The sequence below is a fragment of the Gadus macrocephalus genome, chromosome 18, assembly GCF_031168955.1.
Source record: "Gadus macrocephalus chromosome 18, ASM3116895v1".
NCBI classification, from domain to species: Eukaryota; Metazoa; Chordata; class Actinopteri; order Gadiformes; family Gadidae; genus Gadus; species Gadus macrocephalus.
The window spans coordinates 1348784-1372516 of NC_082399.1; the positions used below are offsets into that span (position 1 = coordinate 1348784).

Below are 23733 nucleotides of genomic sequence, written 5' to 3' on the forward strand. Positions count from 1 at the left end.
ATAATTGTTTTAGTATATACTTCACGTGAACACTCCAGAAATAAACAAGATGACACTTTTTGTGAGTTTGAGATCTCAATCATGGGATATTGCCCAATATCCCGATAGCGAACCAATCAAATTGCTTCATCTTAGGAGGTTCACGCGTAGCATATACTAATATAGTATATATACTCATAGTTTTGATATCATAGGCTTTAGCTATAGGCATAAATTGTATATTCAATATATATAACAGCGTTTATTGTATAAATCAGTAGCCTATCTTCAAAAACATTTAGTCATGATGACTAGACATATTTCATTTTTGTTAATTTCAGATCATGTTTTTTTCATCATTTGTTTTATAACAGATAATTTACTTTAACGAACATTTACTTTTTCCAAAGTAGTATTTTCCAATACTGTTGTATTGATTGTTTATTGTACAAAATATCATAACATAGTATAATACTGCATCATCAGTTGTTACCATGGAAACATTGCAATTATACATATTTGATCAGACTTTCAATTGTTAACAATATCAGTAATAGTAATTCATGTAAAAAATATAAAATTTAGATAAAAATGTAATCTTTTCCAGTATAATGCTGGTTAACTGTAGGCCTCCGTGAGCTAAGAGGGGACAGCACCACCTGGTGGCCAGTCAGTTGGAAGTGGGAGAAGCATGGAGCACTGAAGAGAGGGAGAGGGAGGGAGAGAGAAGTAAGACTACTACAGACCGCTACTGTTCTGTTTTTAGCTTTGACATTTTAAGAGTGACCAACCAGAAAGATCCTTCATATATAGTATACATTCTTTATAAAGTATAAAATATCATTCCATATACCAAACATTCTTTATATTAAATATAAATAGGTATTGTTTCTACAATGTATCATATCTAATCCTAATATGTTTAAATATATGTGCATGTATATTCTTTATATAATGTATAGTATAGGTTCTTTAAGTAATATATCATTAATAATCCCAATATTATAATATTATTAATTATGTAATATCATATATAATGTGTAGTATGCAGTACCTCTGTGTGTGGGCGGGGGTCTGGGGGGCTTGACCATGGAGCTCTGGACCAGCGTGTCCACGATCCAGCTCATAGCAGAGGAGCAGTACTCCATCTGGGGGGGGGGGCACGACATCATCACTATGACATCAATATAATCCATCTGGGGGGAGCCATGACATCATCATCACTATGACATCACTATAATCCCTCTGGGGGGAGCCATGACATCATCATCACTATGACATCACTATAATCCATCTGGGGGGAGCCATGACATCATCATCACTATGACATCACTATAATCCATCTGGGGGGAGCCATGACATCATCATCACTATGACATCACTATAATCCCTCTTGAGGGAGCCATGACATCATCATCACTATGACATCACTATAATCCCTCTGGGGGGAGCCATGACATCATCATCACTATGACATCACTATAATCCATCTGGGGGGAGCCATGACATCATCATCACTATGACATCACTATAATCCATCTGGGGGGAGCCATGACATCATCATCACTATGACATCACTATAATCCCTCTTGAGGGAGCCATGACATCATCATCACTATGACATCACTATAATCCCTCTGGGGGGAGCCATGACATCATCATCACTATGACATCACTATAATCCCTCTTGAGGGAGCCATGACATCATCATCACTATGACATCACTATAATCCCTCTGGGGGGAGCCATGACGTCATCATGTGACGGCAGTACATGCCGTCACATCGCCACCATCACAGCACCACATCATCACTCGGACATCACCACCATCACAGGAAATGACATCACTCTAGATGTCTCTGTGATGGCAGGGCCCCTACCTGGTTCTCCAGAGCTCTGAGTCTGTGTTCGTAGTCTCTGCTGGTGCCCATCTGTTTGACCACCGTGTCCACTCTACATAAACAGGAAGTACATACAGGGTACAATAAACAACAGACCACATGGATAATAAACATTAAAAAGCTGCTCCGGCTCATATGAAGGCTGTAGTCAAGAAAATCAATGAGCAAAAAAGGATGCCTGTGAGGGTGTGGTCTAAGGTATATGGGCACGGCCTAACACAGTTGGGTGTGGTCTACATGAAGTGGGCGTGTTCCAAATCATACAGGCATGTCATCTTACTTGACAGACATGCGTTTGATCCTCTCAGAGTCGCTGCCTCGCTGCACTTTACTCTGAGCGGACAGGAAGTTCTCCTTCTGGATGCTCTCCCAGGTCATCAGTCTGTTGGCCGCTTTCCCCTTCAGCTCCCGGACTACAGAGCAGGGGGAACAGGGACAACGTCAACATTCACCTCAGAAGATCCTGCATGATGAGTTAATGCTCAGGTAGTCAGGAGGCCACGATGAGCTAATGATGACGTAATGATGATCCAATGATCAGTTAATGATCGGTGATAAGTACCCATGAGATAATTAAGATGTACTTATTATATATTCATGATATGATGTTGATGTTATGATGATAGGCATAAAGTACGGGGTCAGAACAGTCTCATTAATAGTGAATGCACAGAGAAGGATTCACAAATGTATTTTGTGATTTATATAGAAATTACTCGCTTCTCACAAATATATTTCAATGCACACACAAATGGATATCGGTACGTATACATTTAAAATAAATCCATAAACATATATAAGTTTCAAAAAAGCAGATCTGATCCACACACAAATGTGTCTGGTTTTAAATAAATTTCATATAAATCCATAAATATATGAATTAAAAAAATATCTGCAATTTTCATCAAAATGTATTTGGATGTTGTTACATTTATATACAAACTGTTAAACTTGAATTTACAAAACGATTTTCATTTGGGAACTGTTGTCATTTGTGTGTGAACTGGTCTGTGTTTATATGTGAATTTTTGAGACTCTCCTGAAGTGGCTGGATTCACAAATGCCTTTTTTTCAACTAGGAACTCTCTGTAGCCAATCAGATGCCTCCCTCGTTTTCAGCCAATCACATGACTGCCGTGACTGGGTTTTTGGTGCCGTTAAAGTAGCATTAATAATCGTTTACTACTTTAACGGCACCGACAATCCCATAACCCAGTCGAAACTAGATGGGAAAAGTGTGTAGTTCAAAACGTGACGCAGCTTTTACTTCTCCCCGAGAGTTTGATATGTACGATCATTCAAAAACCCCGTGTTATTTTTCCCAGAGACATTTGACCGAGGGAACCGGGAGGCTCGGAGGCTGGGCTTTTATTCTTCATAGGTCGGGACTGCAGTCATGTGATTGGCTGAAAACGAGGGAGGCATCTGATTGGCTACAGAGAGTTCCTTGTTGAAAGAAATGCATCCAGCCACGTCAGGGGACTGTCAGAAATCCACATATAAATACAGACCAGTTCACACACAAATGCAAACAAGTTCACAAATGAAAACCATCTTGTAAATTCAAGTTTAACAGTTTGAGTGTGTCATTTATATATAAATCATAAAATACATTTGTGAATCCTTCTCTGTGCTTTCATTATTAATGAGACTGTTCTGACCCCATAATAAAGAGGTAATAATTATTTAATTAGGTAATAATATTTAATGATGTAATATTGATGTAATAACAATGTAATATGGAAGTAATGCTGGGGACACATTGAGATTATAACAACCTCATGATGAGTAAACAGTTTGTTAGTACTAGAGGACTATTAGGTAACGTTGAGGTTATAATGCGGTATCTGGGGGACTCACCGAAGTCGTGCACCTTGACCGAGGGCACCCTGCGGATGTGCCTCTTGATGAAGATGTTGAGGTGGGAGAGGATGATGAAGGGTGGAGCCAGGGAGGGCCTGGAGTGGTACTCCACGATCAGCTTGTAGCGTTGGAACTTCCAGTACACGTCGCTGTGTTCCTGCACCTTGTTGAAGGTGTAGCTGCGGAGGGGAGCGGGGGAGTTACAGGCGGCCATTGGACCAGTGTGGAGACTCCCCTTCACCCCCCAAAAGACAGAATCAGTGTGGTGGGAGCTTTGGACCACGTCAATCAACCAGATGGTAAACTATCGATGAACCTCCTCAGGGTGTCATGAAGGGGGGGACGTAGCCGTGTCTAATCAGTTAGAGCCCCGGCTTCTTGACCTTCCCGAGGGGGTCAGGAAAACAGGCACATACCAACAAATGGCCGAGAAACAGAATGTAAAAATATAATTTTCCCATTGCGCAGTCTATAAGAAAATGTCATTGGAAAGATCGTTTTTGTTCTGCATCAGAGCAGCAGCATGCAGAGATGAGGTAGACGGGTAGGCGTCGATTACACTGGGGACACGTCCCCACCAGATTTAAAAAAAAAAATCGAGTTGAATAATTATGGATTAATACAACGGTGAATTATCAAATATAATTCACCGCCGGAAGTTGGGTCTTCTGAATGCCGTGGAACGCTCCGTTCACTTGCATGGGCTCTTCACAACTTCCGGCGGTGAATTATATTTGATAATTCACCGTTGCTAAGTATAATTGACCGCTGTCAAGGAAAACAAAGGACTGTTTGCCTCTAATGACGTCTTTGGTCACTCCTCAAGTAGTCCGGTAACTTTTCAACCCCAGCGTCTTCAGTTGCTAAGCGACGTCAACGTCTTTGGCAGACTATTTCTCTGCTGATCAACACTACGAATGCTGGTAAGTAACAAATAGATTGTAAAAAGACACACCATGTGAAGTTATTTTTTCGTTTTGGCAACTAGCCGTGTAATAAGCGGGATAATGTATAGAACGTCGCCGGTCATTATCGAATATAAGCCCCTTCCTGGCGAAGCAAGACACCTTCGCTGCGCGTCGGTGTCCTGTTCGCCCTATCGGGGCTTATTTTCCCGATAATGATAATGCTGTAGACTGCTTCATTCACTTGCATGGGCCTTCCTAACGTTCAGCTGTCAATTATTTTTGTTTATTACACGGCTCTTCTCAATGCTCACGTCCAGCATATTTGACCGCTGTCAAGGAAAGTGTTTCTTTTTGCGTCTGATTCACGTCATCTGTATGTATCACTCCGCAGTCCGGTAACTTATTAACCCCAGCGTATTTCGGTTGCTAAGAGACGTCAACGACTTTGGCGAACTATTTCTCTGCTGATCAACGCTACGAATGATAACAAATACATTGGAAAAAGAAAAACTGTGTGAAGTTATTTTTTCGATTTGGCAAGTAGCCATTACTAATAATACCAATACTCTTTGGCTGGGATGATGAAGCATCAAGACAATCAAGTCATTTTAGCCTGAATACATAGGTAAGAAGCACCAGAGCAGGTTGCTAGTACCATGGACAGTATCAGAAGGATAACCTGTTGAACTAAATGGATGTGGTAGGCTACACCACGGGATGCATCTGCAGACCACTGCCACATAAATAAAGGTAAGACGCAATATTTATTGCTTAAGATTTGCTGGTGCTGTGGCGAGGTCTTTTGTGTTTTTTGCACTCAAGTGGTTGATAGTCGGTGGAGTCTCTTGTTGACACAAAGTGACTTTTGGTCATTCTTGGTTTTCTTGAATTCTGGAATAATTGTGCGTGTTGGGGGGGGGGGGGGGGGGGGGGGAGTGCATGAGTTTTGGTCAGAATGCCTGATGTAGGCTACTTTTGATGGAATGCGTGTTGTGAAATGAGAACAGCCAGCTCATGATGTGATATACAGCGTTCAGCTGTGCAACAATTTTTTTTTTCTTTTTCAATCTTGACGACTTGTAGTGCTGTGTGTAGCTACACGTTGGCCCTTCTGAACTTAAACAAGCAGTTCATTTCCTTTCCTAGCTCCTCTTGTTTATGTTGTTAGCTTAGCCAATAGCCATGTCATGTCAGCTTGTCAACATTGGATACATGGAGCAGAACATAGTTTGTCATACGTCCGATGCTTTTTGGAAACGTTTTCTTCATAAAACATGCCAGACAGATTTTGTATACATTTTATTCCTTACTAATTAGCTACATGGCTATGCCGTCTTCCAGAATCTTTCATTACCGGCACTACAGAGAGAAAAAAGAGTGCATCCTCATTGTACCCAGCACTTCTGAAAATGTGCTTCCTAATGCGTCTCTGTCCCCAGCACATTTCAAACCAAACTGACGCCCATACATAGAGCCAAGTCAAGAGAGAGAGAGAGACAGAATGGCAGATTTCCAGCTGTGTACCTGAACATGGCGATGAGCAGGTTGATCAGCAGTATGTTGGTGACCAGGAGGTAGATGACCAGGAGAATCACGACCAACCAGTTACCGTACTGGTTCCTGCAGGGTTCAGCTCCAGCTTCTATCAGTGTGATGTTGCTGGTGCATGGCATGTCCCACGTCTTCCCCACTGGAAACACATTCACCTCTGTTACTCTGATTGTCTAAATCTAACTTAATTGGTTAACCAAAGACATATACTAGCCATAATTGCGTCACGTAAAAAATGTATATGCATAAAAAAAGCCAGATTTCCAATGCAGTACTTTTCCCCAGGAACTTGGAACCTTTGGAGGACCTAAACCTCAATAGTTTGAGGTTGTTTGAGCTGAGGTTGAGGTTCAATAACTGCAAAAAAGGGAATTTTCCAAATCGAGAACACATTCATCTTATCGATAAACTTTTTTTTTTTTAATCACACACACACACACACACACACACACACACACACACACACACACACACACACACACACACACACACACACACACACACACACACACACACACACACACACACACACACACACACACACACACTATACAGAAGTCAAAGTAAAACTTGTCTAGTGGTTGCTATAGAGACAGCGTCCTACCGTCCATCTCCTCCACCGGGATCTGTCCGTAGATGTGGAGGTAGGGCCGGTAGAAAACCCTCCTGAAGATACGATCCGGCCGGGGGTCGTAGGAGTAGATCAGCGCCTGATTGGCTACGCCGTACGCCATAAGCCACACCCCCAGGAAAAAGAGGAAGAAGAAGACGTCCTTTATCTGGAGGGGGAGGAAGGGATAGAGAGAGAGAAAGAGGGAGGGAGGGAGGGAGAAAGCAATAACAAAGAACAACAAAGAAATAATGAATGGAGAGAAGAGATCGATTTACTTGAGCCTGTTCTGTTATTTGGAAGCATATTGCAGTGTGTGGGTTTGAGAGGAAGGTTTAGTGTATTAGAGGTTTTAAGGAAGGTTTGTGTGTATTTTAGAGGTTTTGGTCGGGACTGCTGCTAGAAGGGCAGCGAATCGAAAGCCAAACGCAGACTCCAACTCAAAACAAAGTTAATAATTACAACATGAAAACTTGAAAATCCCATGACAACTACAGCAATAAGGGAATAAAGGAAGTTAACCGATATATATGGGGACAGGTGAGGGAATGTGCTGCAGGTGTGAATATGGACAAGGACACTCCGGTGAGGGAATTCAAGTGATGGGATACAGATGGGACTGGCAGGAACTGTAAAGCAAGGGGAAGAGTGAGGGCCCCTGGTGGACTGGTGGAGAATGGCAGCGGGGGGACATACATCCAGTTGGCCACCGTTTTAGAGGAAGTCCTTTGAGCTTTTAGAGTTTGGATTTGCGTGTTTAAGAGGTTTTCGAGGAGGGATTTCTGTGTTTTCAGAGGCATGTTTTTGTGCTATAGCTGTGTTACAGGTTGGTTTTGTGTGTTTAAGAGGTTTTAGAGGAGGGATTTCTGTGTTTTCAGAGGTTTTAGGGGAGGGATTTCTTTGTTTTCAGAGGTTTTAGAGGCAGGTTTGTTGTGCTATAGCAGTGTTAGAGGTTGGTTCTGTGTGCTTTAGAGATTTAAGGAGAAGGCTTCACCATCTTGCCGACGATGATGATCTTAGGCCCCAGCTGGCGGTGGATGGCGAAGATGTGGATGAGCCTGAGTGTGAACACCATGTAATCCACACACAGAAGGGCCCGGCCTGCATCGAAACACGAGGAAAACATCCTGCCACACACACACATGGATTCACACACAGATGGTCACACATTATGTTTAAAACACAGATTTTGTAAAAAACACGGTCGGACACCCCTCGGTGTGTTTAACTTTGTGTGTGTGTGTGCATGTGGCAGTGAGTGTGTGTGTGTACCTGCAGATGACTCCAGCTATGAAGAGGGTGATAGCCGTCAGGTCACACTTGTTCCACATGTCCTGCCAGTACAACCTCAGCCTCTGACGGAGACTCAGACTACCAACCAGGAAGGTCTGGAGAGAGCGAGAGAGCGAGAGAGAGAGAGAGCGAGAGAGAGTCAAAATAGTGACTATTTTAGCTTTAGGCTCTGAACGAAATTCAGTTTCTACAATGGTACAGCTCAACAAAGTTCTAGTCTGCCCTAAACGGCTTGCGTCATCAGATGTTACAAGATGGAGTAGGTGTGTGCGTGATGCGGTGATAAGGGGATGCATGTGATCTCACCTCTCGGATCTCCTCACACACGATGGTGAAGACCCAGAAGTACAGAACGTACTCCGACACGGCGGGGCCAGCGGGCGGGGGGCCCTTGAAGTCCACCAACAGCACGTAGGCGAACAGCAGCAGGAACAGGAAGTACATGAGCACGTTGCCCATGAAGGAGGTGACGGGAGCGTACCAGAACTGACGCCATCTTTTCACGATGAAGGGCCTCTTGGGCGGTTTGGAATGTATCCGTATGCCTGGAGAGATGAACTGAGGGTCAGAACTAGAAATCCATCAATTATCTTCCCACTAATTTCTACCTGCGCGCCTCAGTCTGTAAATCCGTGATGATGCTCAGTGGCATGTTAACACTGACATGTAACGTGTTAATGGTGCCCACAAACTATGTTTGTGGCCAATATTAATGAAAGCTTCCTAGTCAGGGCAGTTGGTATGTGCTTGATAAAACAATGTTTCAGCTATTTGAACTGCTGAACACTCATTTGTGATATCTGTAAATTGATGCCCAATTTCGAAACGCGTCTACAAAGTGTTTTACATCTGGACATAGACAATGTCAACAATTAACCTGGGGTCTTAACAAACCTGCCAAATCCTTTAACATGATCCGACCCAAACCTTTCACATGTCCTTAACCTCACCTTTAACAAGTTCTTAACCTCACCTTTAACATGTTTTAAACCTCACCTTTAACATGTTCTTAACTAGCCTGGCTATTGCCAGACCAAGATCAATCATAGATTGCACGTTGGTCTGGGGAGGCTGCTGTCATTTTCTTCAGCACAAGAGGCGTGATCAACGGGCCTTGTTGAACTGACTCTGCACGCTATTGGCTGCCTGCCGTCGCTTCCCTGTCGTCCCTGTGTTAAACCAGCCAATAGAGCGCCAGGGCGGGAAGCCAGCTTGGTGATTGGCTCCCGCAAAAACATATCGGAAGCAGAAAGAAATGTATTGCTCTTCTCCAGACCCTTCTGCATGGGCGAATACATGTTTGGACCTTAACCTTTACCATGTCCTTAACCTCACCTTTAATGGTGGCAGACACAGGACTTGAGAGTCCGTCCCCCGGAGCAGCTTCTCTGAAACGACAGCGCAATTAAAACGGCGAGACAGGAAGTACAGATCTAAAACAGGACTTTGTTCTGAGCGACTTCATCCTGAGGCTCTCAGAACAAAGCGGAGGGGGTGGTCTTTACTTGTGATGTCAGAGGAGAGGTCAGTCTTTACTTGTGATGTCAAAAGAATGTGTGGGTTTAAGGTATGATGTCATAGGAGGGGATGGTCCTTTTGATGTGATGTCACAGGATAAGGTGGTCTTAAGAGAAGGGTGTGGTCTTTAGGCGATGATGTCAGAGAAGGGTGTGGTCTTTAGGTGTGATGGGACAGGAGAGGGGGGCACTTAGGGCCGATGTCAGGGGACAGGGGGGTGTTTACAGGTGTTTGATGTCAGAGTAGGAGAAGACTGTGGCCCCGTAGGTTCTGTAGTCATCTCTTGGGATGTCTTCCTCCTCCTGCTCCTCGTCCTCGTCCTCCCTGATAGAGGGAACACACAGGAGCACATCAGCTAGCCACCATAATAACACACACACACACCATGCATCCCATAAAAACACATCATCACACACACACACAGAACAAATCACAAAAAAGAACAACAAACAAGCATCACAACAAAACACATCATTTCATTACAATACATCACCACACAAAACAGCAAATAACAACGAATAACACACAGCAACACATAAAATGACAACACACACACATCACTAACAGCCACAACAATAAAACACTGCGTGACATCCCAATACACCAGGCCTAAAAAAATATATATATTTGGTTCTAGTTTCCGACCGACCCTGTCAATTATTATTTTTTTTTTTTTTTGATTTAAACTATAAATTACGTTTTGGTACAGCACCTCTTCATTCTATACAAGGATGAGCGGATTTTCTCGTTTTTAAATGAAAACAACCTACCTATCATTCGCTGCCGCTGGAAAAAATAAAATAAAAAAATAAAATAAATTCCCTTTCTACCCATGACCTCAACTGACAACCAACAGGAACCAAATTATTTTTTTTTAGGCCCCGTCTGGGGAGAACATGCCACATCAGCACCAGAATCCAAAAAACATATAACAAATAGAGGATGTATAGGATAAACATCACAACACAATACACACAGACCCCACCTGTACGAGATGAGGGAGGTGTAGCACAGGAAGGGGCAGAAGAAGGTGAGCACCAGCCTCCACACCTCTGTGCTCCTCCTCATCTCCCCCCACCAGATCTGGGACAGCAGAGACTACAGGACACACACACACACACACACACACACACACACACACACACACACACACACACACACACACACACACACACACACACACACACACACACACACACACACACACACACACACACACCTTCGTCATCAATATTTAAAATCTGTTCCAACGTCATCACAACCCTTCATCATGAAAATAATAATATGAAAGGTGGTGCGGTGTGGATAAACAGGAAGCGAGTTATATGATGACAGGAGATAGTTCTACTGTAATAGGAAGTGATTTGCTTACTTACTTTCGATGATAATTTCACTCACAGGACGTTTGTGAAATGATCATAGAAAGTGAGTTGTTGTCTAGCAGGAAGTGAGAAAACAGTCCAACATGTACTGAGCTTTATTCCCCCCCCCCCCCCCCCCCCCCCGAAAAAAGAGTTATATTCTGTAAGTACTGGCGGTGTGTTCTATTCTAAGAGGAAGTTCACCTGGACGCCGTCCTGGCTGAAGAAGAGGCGGGCGTCGGCGGCCGTCCCCATCTGCAGGCAGGTTGTGCCGCCCCACACTGGAGACTTCCGGATCAGCAGCGTGAAGGAGCGCGACTCACTGCTCTGGTAGCATGAGCCAAACACATCTGGATACCCAGTGCACATGGGATTAAACATTCACATGGTAATAAACATACCTACCATATCGCTCTGGTAGCATGAGCCAAACACATCTGGATACCCAGTGCACATGGGATTAAACATTCACATGGTAATAAACATTCACATTCATAGTATACCAAATCGCTCTGTTAGCAGGAGCGAAAGATATGTCGAATACACAATGTACATGTTAATAAATATTCACATATTAATAAACATACCGTATCCGATCGCTCTGGTAGCTTTAGCCAAACACATCGGGACAACCATATGACACAAAATGATACAACAGACATCAACACACACATACACACGTCAAACAAAAATGCTTTGGCACCAATACAACACACATGAACACAAAGCAACACACATGAACACAAAGCAGCCCACATGAACACACAGAGGAGCGAACCAAGTCACCTGGTCCTTTGGACATGGAAAACAACAGAAAAAAAGAAGGCAAACAATTTCTTAACGAGTAGATGCCTTTAACCAAAGACAAGACGATAGAACTGGATAGAGATTATAACAGAGAGAGATGAGAGAGGACTAGAGTGAGACGAGACATTAAGGAGAGGAGATGCCGTCTCACCGTGGGCCATGTTCTCAAAGCGCTGAGCCAGCACCTTCATGGACAGCTTGGTCTCAGTCTCGCTCTCCAGCTTAGACATCTCCCTGAGGAGCTTACAGCCGCTCAGAGCACTAAGGACTGTCTCCCCCGCCTGGAGGAGGAGGCGGAGGAGGAGGCGGAGAAGAGAAGTGCAGGAGAAGATGGGTTATTAGAATTCAACGACACCATCAGACCTACACTGGTAAATGGTCAACGGACTGCATTCATACAGCGCTTTTCTAACCAGAGGCCACTGAAAGCGTTTTACAATCATTGCCTCACATTCACCCATTCATGCACACATTCACACACAGACTGCGGTGTCCCCCATATTAGGCGACAGCCGGCTCATCGGGAGCAGATAGAGTTAGGTGTCTTGCTCAGGGAAACCTCGACATAAGATGGGAGCCGCCGGGGATCGAACTAGCAACCTTCCGGTTACATGTCCACCCGGTACTCCTCTTAAGTGGCTCACTGGTCACCACAGCGAACATGAGCAGAGGTAGTTAGGGGTCCGAGCTACAGGTGGCTAGGTTACCATCTCCCAGAAGAAGACCGCCATGTCGCTGTAGTTCTGCAGGACAGCCCAGATGAAGAGAGACGCCCACGGGTACAGACACCGGTCCGCACGGTAGAGCTGGCCTCCACGCAACACCTTACTGGCTTTCTGGAGGACAAGGCAAAGGAGTGGGGCAGAGGGAGAGGAGGAGGAGAAGATGAGGTGGAGTTTGAGGGAAGGAGGAGCAGGAGGAGAGGAGAAGGTGGAGGAGAAGATGACAGATAAGAGGTTGATATGATTCCAGATGATATACGAGGAGAACGGGCATCAGTCTTCCTGTTCTGGGGGTCATGGGTTGGGTACCTTCAGGGCTTTCCTCTTGGACAGGTCGGGGTCGAGACCCAGAGCAGAGTAATAGAACGGCTTGCAGACGTCCCCAATCAGCAGCTCCAGGACCCCCGACACCTGGACCCCCCAGGGAACACACTGTGATTACACCTTCACTAACACACAGATACCACCCAACACCATGCTAACCCCACTTCTCCACACTCAAACAACATGCAAGACACTCACGAACACAGACATGAACTGCCTGATGCATGTATTAAAGGGAGAGTAGGCCGATATTTTTTTTGTCATCTGTTGAAATTATCTCTACATCACGATATCAATCAATTAATCAAACCAAATCAAAAAGAAAATATTCTGGTATCTGGAGCTGTCGCAGGCCCCTTATACTCCTGTCCAATTGGATGGCATACCTGTCTGTCTTCCTACTCACCCTGCCCTTGCACTCACTTGACCAAGTCTTGTACAAGGCTAGGTGGGCCTTTTGCAAAAGCTAGCGTGTTTTAAGGGAGCTGTTTTTGGAAGGAGGCCTGAAGGGAGAGGTGCAATTGCTAGCGTTGGCTACTTTCGAAATCAAGCTTGCTCTGGCATGTTTCTCCAAATGTCTTACCCTACCTTTAACTTCATCATGCATTGATCCTAGAGTTAATACATTCCTGTTCTGGCGGTCATCACCTCCAACAGGCTGATACTGTTGGGACCATTTCCGGACATCATCTTAGTGGCGGAGTTAGGCGTGTCATCCAGCAGGTTGGCAGAGCTTGCACTGAACGGTCGTTCCTGGAGGCGGCGTTGCAGCATGCGCTGCAGCAGGTGGTAGGCGAGCGTGCCCTCAGGCAGAGAGCTGTACAGGAACTCCAGCTTCCCGTAGTCCAGGTAGTCCAGGATGTTGAGGCCGTTCTCCGTGAAGAGACGGACAAACTCGGGCTTGTTGTTTACCAGGGCGTCCGTCATCGAGTCCTCCAGGTCAGAGTGCTGCAAGGGTCAAGAGGTCAAACACCAGGACAAACGTAATGCATTTAAAAAAATTTAATGACTTGTTTACCTTGTTTCTCTACCCTGTGTTAACCCGGTAACATAGCTAATGTAGCATTTAGCGTTTAAACTAACGTAGCTAATATAGCATGGTAGTGTGGCTCAGACAACATAGCTCATCTAACATAGATAATGTAGTGTGGTTAATGTAGCATTGCTAATGTAGCATTGCTAATGTATCATGGCCAATGTAGCATTGCTAATGTAGCGTGGCTAATGAAGCGTAGTGCCATGGGCTCTGCAGGGTGCTTCGTGGTTCACCTTCCAGCGGATGCTGCCGTTGAAGAGCTCGCTCTTTGCAATGTCCACGCGGTTCCATGCCACCGCTAGCTTCAGCTCCTCCATGTTGGGGGTAGCATCGCTCAGAATGCGCTGCTTACTTGCTGGAATACACACATGTACAGCCGTTGTACCTTTGATCGACTTGTGTGTGTATATATATAGTTCTATCTATTTGTAAACTGTGTTTATATACTATATAGAGTACCTCTTACGAGGGCTTTGAGCAGCACTGTGTCAAAGTCATCTGCCCCCTCCTGCTCTCCGTGGAACACAGTGATCAGCTCTCTGTTTTGGTAAATACTCAGCACCTGGAGAAGATACATATCGGGGTATCTTGGGGTTATCTATGTCTAGACCTTCTTTGTGTTTTGTTGAATAATAATAATACATTTAATTTGAAGGCGCCTTTCTCGGCACTCAAGGGCACCGTACAAAAGGTACACAAAAGTCATTAAAAATAAACAACAATAAGATGCAGATTTTTTAACAATAGTAGGAGACATAGTAATTGCCATCAGGTGGAATAGGCAGTTTTGAACAGATGTGTTTTGAGTTGGTTTTTGATACGGGGGAATGAATCGATGTTTCTGAGTTGGGGTGGTAATGAATTCCAGAGACAGGCAGAGGAGCGGCTGATTGTTTGGGGGTGACCTGGCTTTCGGTCGGAATGCGACCATTGAGGAGATACGTGAATGAGGAGGTGGTTGAGGAGGTGGTTACCTGCTCGACCAGTTTGTCGAGATCACCATGCCCAGGAAAGTGGCTCCGGACGATCTCCGCCACTCGCTCCCTCATGTCGACGCTGGGCGTGGCTCCCCCCTCCCCCTCCACAGGGGGGGAGGTGGAGGGCGGGGCCGGCGACACCCGCTCCAGGACTTCACTCAGCAGGTCAGCCACGCCCCCAGAGCCCGCCAGGATCAGCCAGGGCATGGAGGTCTTCAGAGACAGCTCCAACCGCTGGAATGGAGAGGGATAGCAACACGGGTCGATACCAGAGAACGCTAGGTGGCTAGCTAGCACAAGGTGAGAGTATTGATAACTAGCTAGTAGAGCTGTCAGTTAAACGCGTTATTAACGGCGTTAACGCAAACCAATTTTAACGGCGTTAATTTTTTTAACACGCGATTAACGCAAATTATTATTTTTTAAAAAATAGTTTTGGGTTTTTTTTTGGGCTCAAAACAAAGAAGCAGTAGCCTGACTGCTATGTTCAAGGCATATCTTTGTATGCTCATCGTCAAATTGCATTATAGGCTTTATTTTTGTACCGTCCTGTTTTGATCAGTATATGCCAATGTTGTTATCAATAAAAAAACATTTGCACAAGGCAAGCCGATGCACTTCTCCATGTTGATAAGAGCATTAAAATGAGAAAAATTAATGGGACAAAGAATTCAAGGGATATTTAGCATAGAAAAAAAAAAACGATTAATCGCGATTAATCGCGAGTTAACTACTTTTAATCGCTTGACAGCCCTACTAGCTAGTAATATGGTATTATCATGTATATCATATATGGAGTTATCAAGGATTTCAGAGATATCAGAGATATTAGGGTCAGAGTCAGGGGTTCAGAGTTATGGCTAAGGTCATACCTCCAGCATGTTGGTCTGTCCTGAGATCAGCATGCAGAGCACAGGGATGTCGATGGTGCCACTGCCTGTTGGACCACACAGAGACAGACAAAAACACACACATAAATGCACACACGCACAGTAAATACCACACAAAACACACACAGATAAACAAACACCCACACACACACACGTCAGAAGAGAGGAAGCCTATGTATCTAGAGTGTTTAGACTTGTTGGATTCCTCTGGCACGTTCAGGCTCTGGCACGCAGTACATTCGCACCATCGCCACCAGGGGGAGATGAGGATCTGAGACACTTAGAATAAATAATACTAAACTAACATCGTTATAACATTGAAAAGAAGAACCAACATATAATTGGAACTATTATTATAGTAATGAAACGAACATAAATTATTTACAATATAACGGAAAAGTAGAAAGATTTGACAACTTAAAGACCACACACACACACACACACACACACACACACACACACACACACACACACACACACACACACACACACACACACACACACACACACACACACACACACACACACACACACACACACACACACACACACACACACACACACAGCTCTGACCAGAGATCCCGGTGCGTTGGTGGGAGATGTACTCCTCCAGCTTGGCTCTGAAGCCGGTCTCGACCCCCCGCTGACCCACGCTGCCATCGTCCACCAGCAGGAAGGCCTGGTAGTTGTTGTCAAGGGAACACGAGTCCCTGAATGTGCTCTGGGCCGTGTACTTAGCCGGAGAACTACCCTAGAGACCGTTAGAGACCGAGAGGAGAGGACCAGCATTAAGAATAGCAGAAACCAGTAAAGACCCAAAGAGACCGGTCATGACAAGAAGAGACCATTAATAAGTGTGGAGACCAGGAGAGAGACTAGAAGAGACGGGAAGAGGAACAGCTACAGCTTTTATTCAACAGGTGAGGGTCATGTGATCATGATTATTGTGTGCGATGTATATACTAATGCACATGCTTGTATATATACATATATATACATATATATATATATACATATATATATATATATATATACATATATATATATATATATATATATACATATATATATATACATATATATACATATATATATATATACACACACACATATATATATACACACACAAGCGTTTGCGTGTGCGTGCGTGCGTGTGTGGTATACCTTTGGGTTGACCAGCTGCTTGCGGTCTTGGACGACCCCCCAGGGTGTGACACCGAGCGCCAGCACCTTATTGGTGGAGGAGGAGGCGGCGGCGGTGGCGTGGTCCCGGACCGCCTCCCCCACACAGCGGCCCACCCCCTCCTGGAGGCCGGTGGTCAGGATCCACGCACCTGGTGCACAGGGGGAGGGTAGGTCAGGTGACTGGTGGGCTAATTGGTTGATTGAGGGTAAAGGTACCACGTGATTGGTTGATTGTTGACTCAGAGTTCAGGTGATAGCTGCGGTAATTGGTTGATTTATAGGACAGGTACCACGTGATTGGTTGATTGATGACAGTACTACAGGTAACAGGTGTGGTTTCTGGTTAATTGATAGTACAGGTACCAGATGATTGGTTGATTGATGAAAGTAGTACAGGTACCAGATGATTGGTTGATTGATAGTACAGGTACCAGGTGAATGGTTGATTGATGGTACAGTTACCAAGTGATTGGTTGATTGATGGTACAGGTACCAAGTGATTGGTTGATTGATGACAGTAGTACAGATACCAGATGATTGGTTGATTGATGAAAGTAGTACAGGTACCAGATGATTGGTTGATTGATGACAGTAGTACAGGTAATGTGGTAGAAATTAAGGAGTATATTCTATGGAAAACCATGATTATTATGAGGTCTGTGTGTCTAAATAGTGGAGAAACACACGGGGCCTGGGTGTCTGGGTTCAGAACAGATGGTGCCCCTAAAAAGGAGCAGGACGCTACGGGGATAAGGCATGCTGACCTCAGCCTTGTGTTTTGGGCTATCTTTGTTGACCATTTGTTGTCTATTTGCTGACCATTCAGGTTAAGATGGATTTATGACTGAGTGGAGGCAGACACCTCAAGGAGAAGCTGCTCTGTTTGTGTGTATAAAAAGACGCCGCAGTTTGTGAACGACAGTGACTTTGCAAACCCACTCAGGCTGTCGTCGTTGTTGTTTTTCTGCACGATAAAGTCTTTTGTCAATTCTTGCTCCGGACCCCTCGATTTCATTTCTCTCTCTCGCTCTTGAATTAGTCTAAGTGTTTTAAATCTCGATTAATCCACGACATAATTTGGCGTCGCGAACAGGAGGAAATAGGGACTCGTCAGCTGCCGGGCCAGAGGACGGGACGCGAACGGATCATACGACCAGAGCTCAAGGGTAAGTTGTCTTGCCATATATAGGATAGAGTCGTTTGATCTGTTCTTGCCCCGTCTGAACGCCGAGCAGCAGGTAAAGTGTCTCTTTGATCAAACGAACTAAAATTATAGATAAACGAGCGAGTGAGAGAGACGGGAGCTCCGGAAGAGATTGACGTGTGCGCGCACATATGCCCTAGGCGCTGTGGTTTTAAATGACCAAGACGCATTGTGATTCCCTATTTTGAAACGAGTAAACGAGTTGTTGTTATTTGGTGTTTTGGTGTTTTGTTTAAATAGGTCTTCTGTCAAATCCTGTGGCTGTCTTCTGGAGGAAGGAAGGACAGTGCAGTGTTTTGTTCTTTTTATAAAGTCCTGTGGCTGTTTTCTAGAGGATCGAATTAGTGGGAAAGTTCCAATAGGACAGTAACAGGTCCGCAGGTCGATTGAAGTGCCTGTTGGATGTTTGAGAGAATCTCAGAGAGCTGAGTTGGAATTCATTGCCGTTGATGAATTCATTTTTATTTTAGAGGTCTGTTTGGGATGTCGACTAGTTCCGGTGTTGGCATTTTTGAGAAAGCAGATTCTCGCACTTTTGAATAGATAAGTTTCTTGTCTATTGGAATTCATTGCCGTTGATGAATTCATTTTTATTTTAGAGGTCTGTTTGGGATGTCGACTAGTTCCGGTGTTGGCATTTTTGAGAAAGCAGATTCTCGCACTTTTGAATAGATAAGTTTCTTGTCTATTGGAATTCATTGCCGTTGATGAATTCATTTTTATTTTAGAGGTCTGTTTGGGATGTCGACTAGTTCCGGTGTTGGCATTTTTGAGAAAGCAGATTCTCGCACTTTTGAATAGATACGTTTCTTGTCTGTTGGAATTCATTGCCGTTGATGAATTCATTTTTATTTTAGAGGTCTGTTTGGGATGTCGACTAGTTCCGGTGTTGGCATTTTTGAGAAAGCAGATTCTCGCACTTTTGAATAGATAAGTTTCTTGTCTGTTGGAATTCATTGCCGTTGATGAATTCATTTTTATTTTAGAGGTCTGCTTGGGATGTCGACTAGTTCCGGTGTTGGCATTTTTGAGAAAGCAGATTCTCGCACTTTTGAATAGATAAGGTTCTTGATTGGAGTACCGTTTGAGTTGGTATTTTGAAGAGTCTCTTGTTTGTTCGTAATCTGGTCGAGTGTGTATGTGATTAGCCATTATTTTGAAGGAATAGACTGGTTGTGCGAAACATCGTTTGTATGAGTTCATTTAAACTGCAGATATTGGATCTGAAGGTGGGGCCAGTCTTTAATTCTGATCTTGGTGCTTTGTGGCAATCATTCTTGTTTGAAGTTCTGATTGATTCATTATACATCCGACCGTTCATGTGATTAACCAAAAGGCCAGTTTCTATGCTCGGTCAACTTTTTATTTGTAATTAATTACAAACAATTCGGACATTTTTTAATATAAGATAAAGAAATTGTATGAACCGGCTTATTGTCTGTATTTAAGTCGTGTTAGGATTAAGTCCTCGGAGGTTTTTACGACCCGGTTCATTTTTTGTTGTTGTTGATTCTGTCATAAATAAATTAGGTGGACAGAGAATAGTTAATTTGTTTAAATTAGTTGATAATCATAAATAAATTAGACGGATAGAGAATAGTTAATTTGTTGAAGTACTGAATAAATGTGTAAATCCTCTTTGACATCACCGCGCTGACTAACTGCACGTGCACGAGCAAACACACAGGGGTCGAGCAGGAGCCTGCAAGGCAGAGTTGGTAATTGGTAGCAGTAAAGGGTGGGGGCTACATTCCAATCTTTGGGAGAGAGACGAGCGCTTGGGGGGAGTTCACGTTTGTAGCTTAGAGATAGTAAAGTATTTAAACTAACTAGTAGAATAAACTCAAATAAATTGTATTAATAAATAGTGTAATTCAGAAAAAATAAATAAGGTAATAAAGTAATAATTAAAAATGGCACCAACAGCGGTAGAGATTTTGAGTAGAGACCGTCTATTGCTCAAAGGTGAGATGAAAAAGATCTCTGAGAATTGGGAAGAAAGGACAGAAGCAGCAGGTACTATATGGCCCATGGGAGGGACTTTTGATTCAATAATGTATCGAGACATGGAGGTAGTAATAAGGAATTACATAGATAACAGAAGTGGAAAAACGGCCTTAGCGAAGAAAGACAGGGAAAGGTTAGTGCTAGCTTTGTTCGAAAAGGAGGGAGAGAGGTGGCGCGCAATACAACGAGTGGCCAGAAAAATAATCACAAGGGAAGAGTGTAACAATGCTGACATTTGTTGTAGTGAGGGTGAAAACGAGAATGAAGGAGAGGAGGAGGATGACATTGAACATGTTGGTGAAGGGTCATCACAACCATGTGTAAAACACATTACTAAGAATGCTAAAAGGAAATTAAAGAAGCGGAACAAAAGAAAGGAGGAGTGGTCTAGTGGGACACAAGGGGCAGAGGAGCCTGGCTGCAGTACATCAGTAAGCCCCACACCACTCGAGTTAGATGAGAAACTAAGGAGATCACAGAGAGAAGGAAAAGCACCCGAAACTTCTCCGGGAAATTATCCTACTCTAGTCAACGGACAACAGGCCCATTATCAACCGTGGGGTTCACAGGACTTAAAGGGAGTCATTTCTAAACTCCCTAACATAATTAACGGGGCGTCTAAATGGATTAGAACATTTGAGGAGCTCACAGTGGGAAAGCTAATTGCAGTGGGTGACCTGAAAGCTCTGTTGGCAAGAGTATTGGGGTTATCTAAAATGGAGTCTGTACTGAGGAATGGAGGGTTGGACATAATGGATGGAATGTATGATGGGACTACACTTGATCGCTACAGAGTGGCGATGTGGAACACACTCAGAACGGAGTTCCCTACCCATATCGATCATAAAAACATGAGAGGCCTCCCCATCAATGACACAGAGAATCCTGCATCCTACCTCCAGGCCCAAGTGGACAGATGGCGCTTGGAGACGAATGAGGATCCTGAGATCCATCCGGTGTTCTCTGTCATGTTTAGAAACTCTGTGATAGAGACACTTCCCAGCCAAATCAAAGCCAAACTAGAGGATGTGGTTGGACTGTCTACATCAGGATCTCATAGAAATTTTAATGGCCATTTAGTTCATGCAGTGGATGAATATCGTCAGAATAAACAAAGAATACAGGAACAAAGCAAAGAGGTCCAGAGGAAGCTATATCAGCTTCAGCTGGAAGATCTCACAAGGAAGGAAAGAGATAAGGAGAGACAGGCAGGTGTTTTAGAACCAGCTGCTGTAATTTCGCAAGCCGCCCAGCAGGGCGCACTTCAAAACCAATATCCACGATTGGCATTTTCTCTCCCAGTACAACAGCCTCAGAGCCAACTGTCACCTACTCCACCTGTTACACATGTACACATCCATAATTATGGGAACCCCACAAATAAAAATAGACAGAATCAGGGGCCCCGAGGACAGTTTAGAAACAATCAACAACCAGGATCCCAAGGACAACGCAGAGGTCCTTTAATATGTTATGGGTGCAACATGGAAGGACATATGAAGAGAAATTGTTTGACTAACCCTCTTCCATCCCAGCAAGGACAGGGTAACAGCGACCAGGGACAGGCGGGTCCCTTTTTAGGTCAGGGATACTAGGGGTGCCCAGAGAATCCACAGGGGGAGGGTCAGCTTGTAGCAATCACAAAACAAGCTGATGAGGAACCAATACTGCAGGTTCTGATAAATTATAGAGGCACGCCAATGATGGCCCACACTGGAGCCACTTACACTTGCGTAGGTCCAAATTATGCCTCTCACCTCACCCTGGCAGGTAAATTCACCAAAACTTTAGGATTCTCGGAACACACGCAGTTAATGCCTATGACAGCTCCAAGGATGAGAATCTGTGAATTCCTATTTTAAGTTGTATGAGTGAGTGAGTGAGTGAGTGAGTGAGTGAGTGAGTAAGAGTTAGCATTGAGTTAAGTTAGAGGGGACAGATGAAGTGATTTGTGAAGAGTGAGACAGAGAAGAGGAAGAGTGTGTAGATTGGCAACGAGAAGTGACGATGGGATTGGAGAAGGCTTTCCGGTTAGAATTTTCTTTGGGGAGATTCATATCTTTCGATGGCCTATTTAAGATTAATAAATCTAGTCTTGGAGAGTGTCCAAAAAACGAATAAACCAGAAAGGAAAGGAAAGGATTACTGAAAGTGAAAATGGTTATGGAGATTTGTGAAAGCAAAGGAAGTAGATAAAGAGAAGTAAAGAAAGTTAGAGAGAAGGAACGTAAGTAATGAAAAAACCCGCAGGTGGGGGCTGGACAGAGAGACAACAGAGAGAAAGAGATTGAATTTGCATTGTGCCTAATACATGATTTATGCGTTTGGATGTACTCTGTAATTGGTTCCTGTATGTAACCCATGTCCACTGTTTTAGAAAAAACCTAGAACCACCGCTGGGATTGGTGATTCTGTGGCTCTTGGAGACTCTGCATCGCGTCGGAACACCATGTGGTATAGATCATTACATCTTGGTACACAGAGCACTGGTGAGACAACGGGTTGGATCAGAGAGAGAAGGTGTTTGGAGAAGGGAGAGGAATGTATAGAAAGCAAAAAGGGCGGATGAGGACCGACCCGGAGGTAATAAATCAGCGGAGAGGTGGCTGGGGTCGTTTAGCTCAGGAGGTAGAGCAGTTGGCTAGTAACCAAAGGGTTGCTGGTTCGATCCCCATCTCTCCTAGCTGAGTGTTGATGTGTCCCTGAGCAAGTCAAATGGTGATTACAGGATTTAGGAATAATTATTTAGACTCCAAAAACATGAGCAATTAGCGTTAAAAAATTGTCTGCACACCACACTCCACAGGAGTCAATGGGTTCAATGGCGCCAGGGTAAAATGACTCAACAAAAGAGGAGCAGACCCAACCCATGGACTCTGCGTGGATAGGTGGATGTTATTTTGGTGCTTGGACCTGACGAGGTCTAGGTGCCAAGATAACAACACAAATAAAATATTTCCCTCGAGATTATGATAAGTAATAGACAATATATTAAAAGTGATCTTATAATTTAGAAAAAACAATCGGCAATACTTAAAAATTAGACCGAATAAGTATGATAAAACGTTATCCAAATTTCTAATTTAGGTTATCCACAATGACATGTCATTCAAAATAAATAGGTAGAATAAAAGGTTTAATTAGGTCGTTCAATTTAAATAGATAGTGAAGGGCAATCGGGTAGGATTATGAAGAGAATTATGATTTTGAGTAATGGTTAAGACAAAAGTGAGTCGCGCAATATTGAAAATGCAAGTTTTAATATTGTGATTTTTGTTTTCTTTCACATCTCCCTAGTAAAGGACAGTAGGTGGGTTGACGCCACATCTGCTGGGAAGGAGTCATACGTGCTATGTTGTCAAATTGGATTCGGAAGTAGTGGGTTTACCTTCAAATGCCACTAATACTGCTGCAACACTTTAATAATTTTAACTCTGATAAATTATCTTTTGTTTTATAGTCGCCCTGATTTGTATTCATTACGCACACATATGGTTGCATAAGGCAGATGCGGCTGATGACTCTGTCTCCATCCCTCCACTTTGCGATCTATACCACCATATAGGTGGGGATTGATCGTATCCCAGGTACGGCATC

General features: G+C 43.9%; 1 protein-coding gene across 2 annotated transcripts in view; it reads right to left on the minus strand.

The window, feature by feature from the left end:
* Window positions 1-402: 402 nt before the first annotated feature.
* LOC132446851 (transient receptor potential cation channel subfamily M member 4-like) overlaps window positions 403-23733 on the minus strand; it is a 30660-nt gene continuing 7329 nt past the window's right edge. For both annotated transcript variants that reach the window (XM_060037391.1, XM_060037392.1), the window contains 24 exons: window positions 16905-17074; window positions 16314-16491; window positions 15723-15787; window positions 14848-15084; window positions 14333-14435; window positions 14107-14228; window positions 13486-13785; window positions 12823-12924; window positions 12499-12627; window positions 11943-12072; window positions 11189-11334; window positions 10609-10721; window positions 9849-9947; window positions 9441-9493; window positions 8412-8650; window positions 8085-8200; window positions 7807-7939; window positions 6807-6981; window positions 6176-6341; window positions 3741-3922; window positions 2161-2293; window positions 1860-1932; window positions 1034-1127; window positions 403-678 (listed from right to left, as the gene is read on the minus strand). In XM_060037391.1, the coding sequence (XP_059893374.1) occupies window positions 650-678; window positions 1034-1127; window positions 1860-1932; window positions 2161-2293; window positions 3741-3922; window positions 6176-6341; window positions 6807-6981; window positions 7807-7939; window positions 8085-8200; window positions 8412-8650; window positions 9441-9493; window positions 9849-9947; window positions 10609-10721; window positions 11189-11334; window positions 11943-12072; window positions 12499-12627; window positions 12823-12924; window positions 13486-13785; window positions 14107-14228; window positions 14333-14435; window positions 14848-15084; window positions 15723-15787; window positions 16314-16491; window positions 16905-17074 (3287 nt within the window). In that variant the 3' untranslated portion in view covers window positions 403-649. The remainder of the gene's footprint in view (window positions 679-1033; window positions 1128-1859; window positions 1933-2160; window positions 2294-3740; window positions 3923-6175; window positions 6342-6806; window positions 6982-7806; window positions 7940-8084; window positions 8201-8411; window positions 8651-9440; window positions 9494-9848; window positions 9948-10608; window positions 10722-11188; window positions 11335-11942; window positions 12073-12498; window positions 12628-12822; window positions 12925-13485; window positions 13786-14106; window positions 14229-14332; window positions 14436-14847; window positions 15085-15722; window positions 15788-16313; window positions 16492-16904; window positions 17075-23733) is intronic.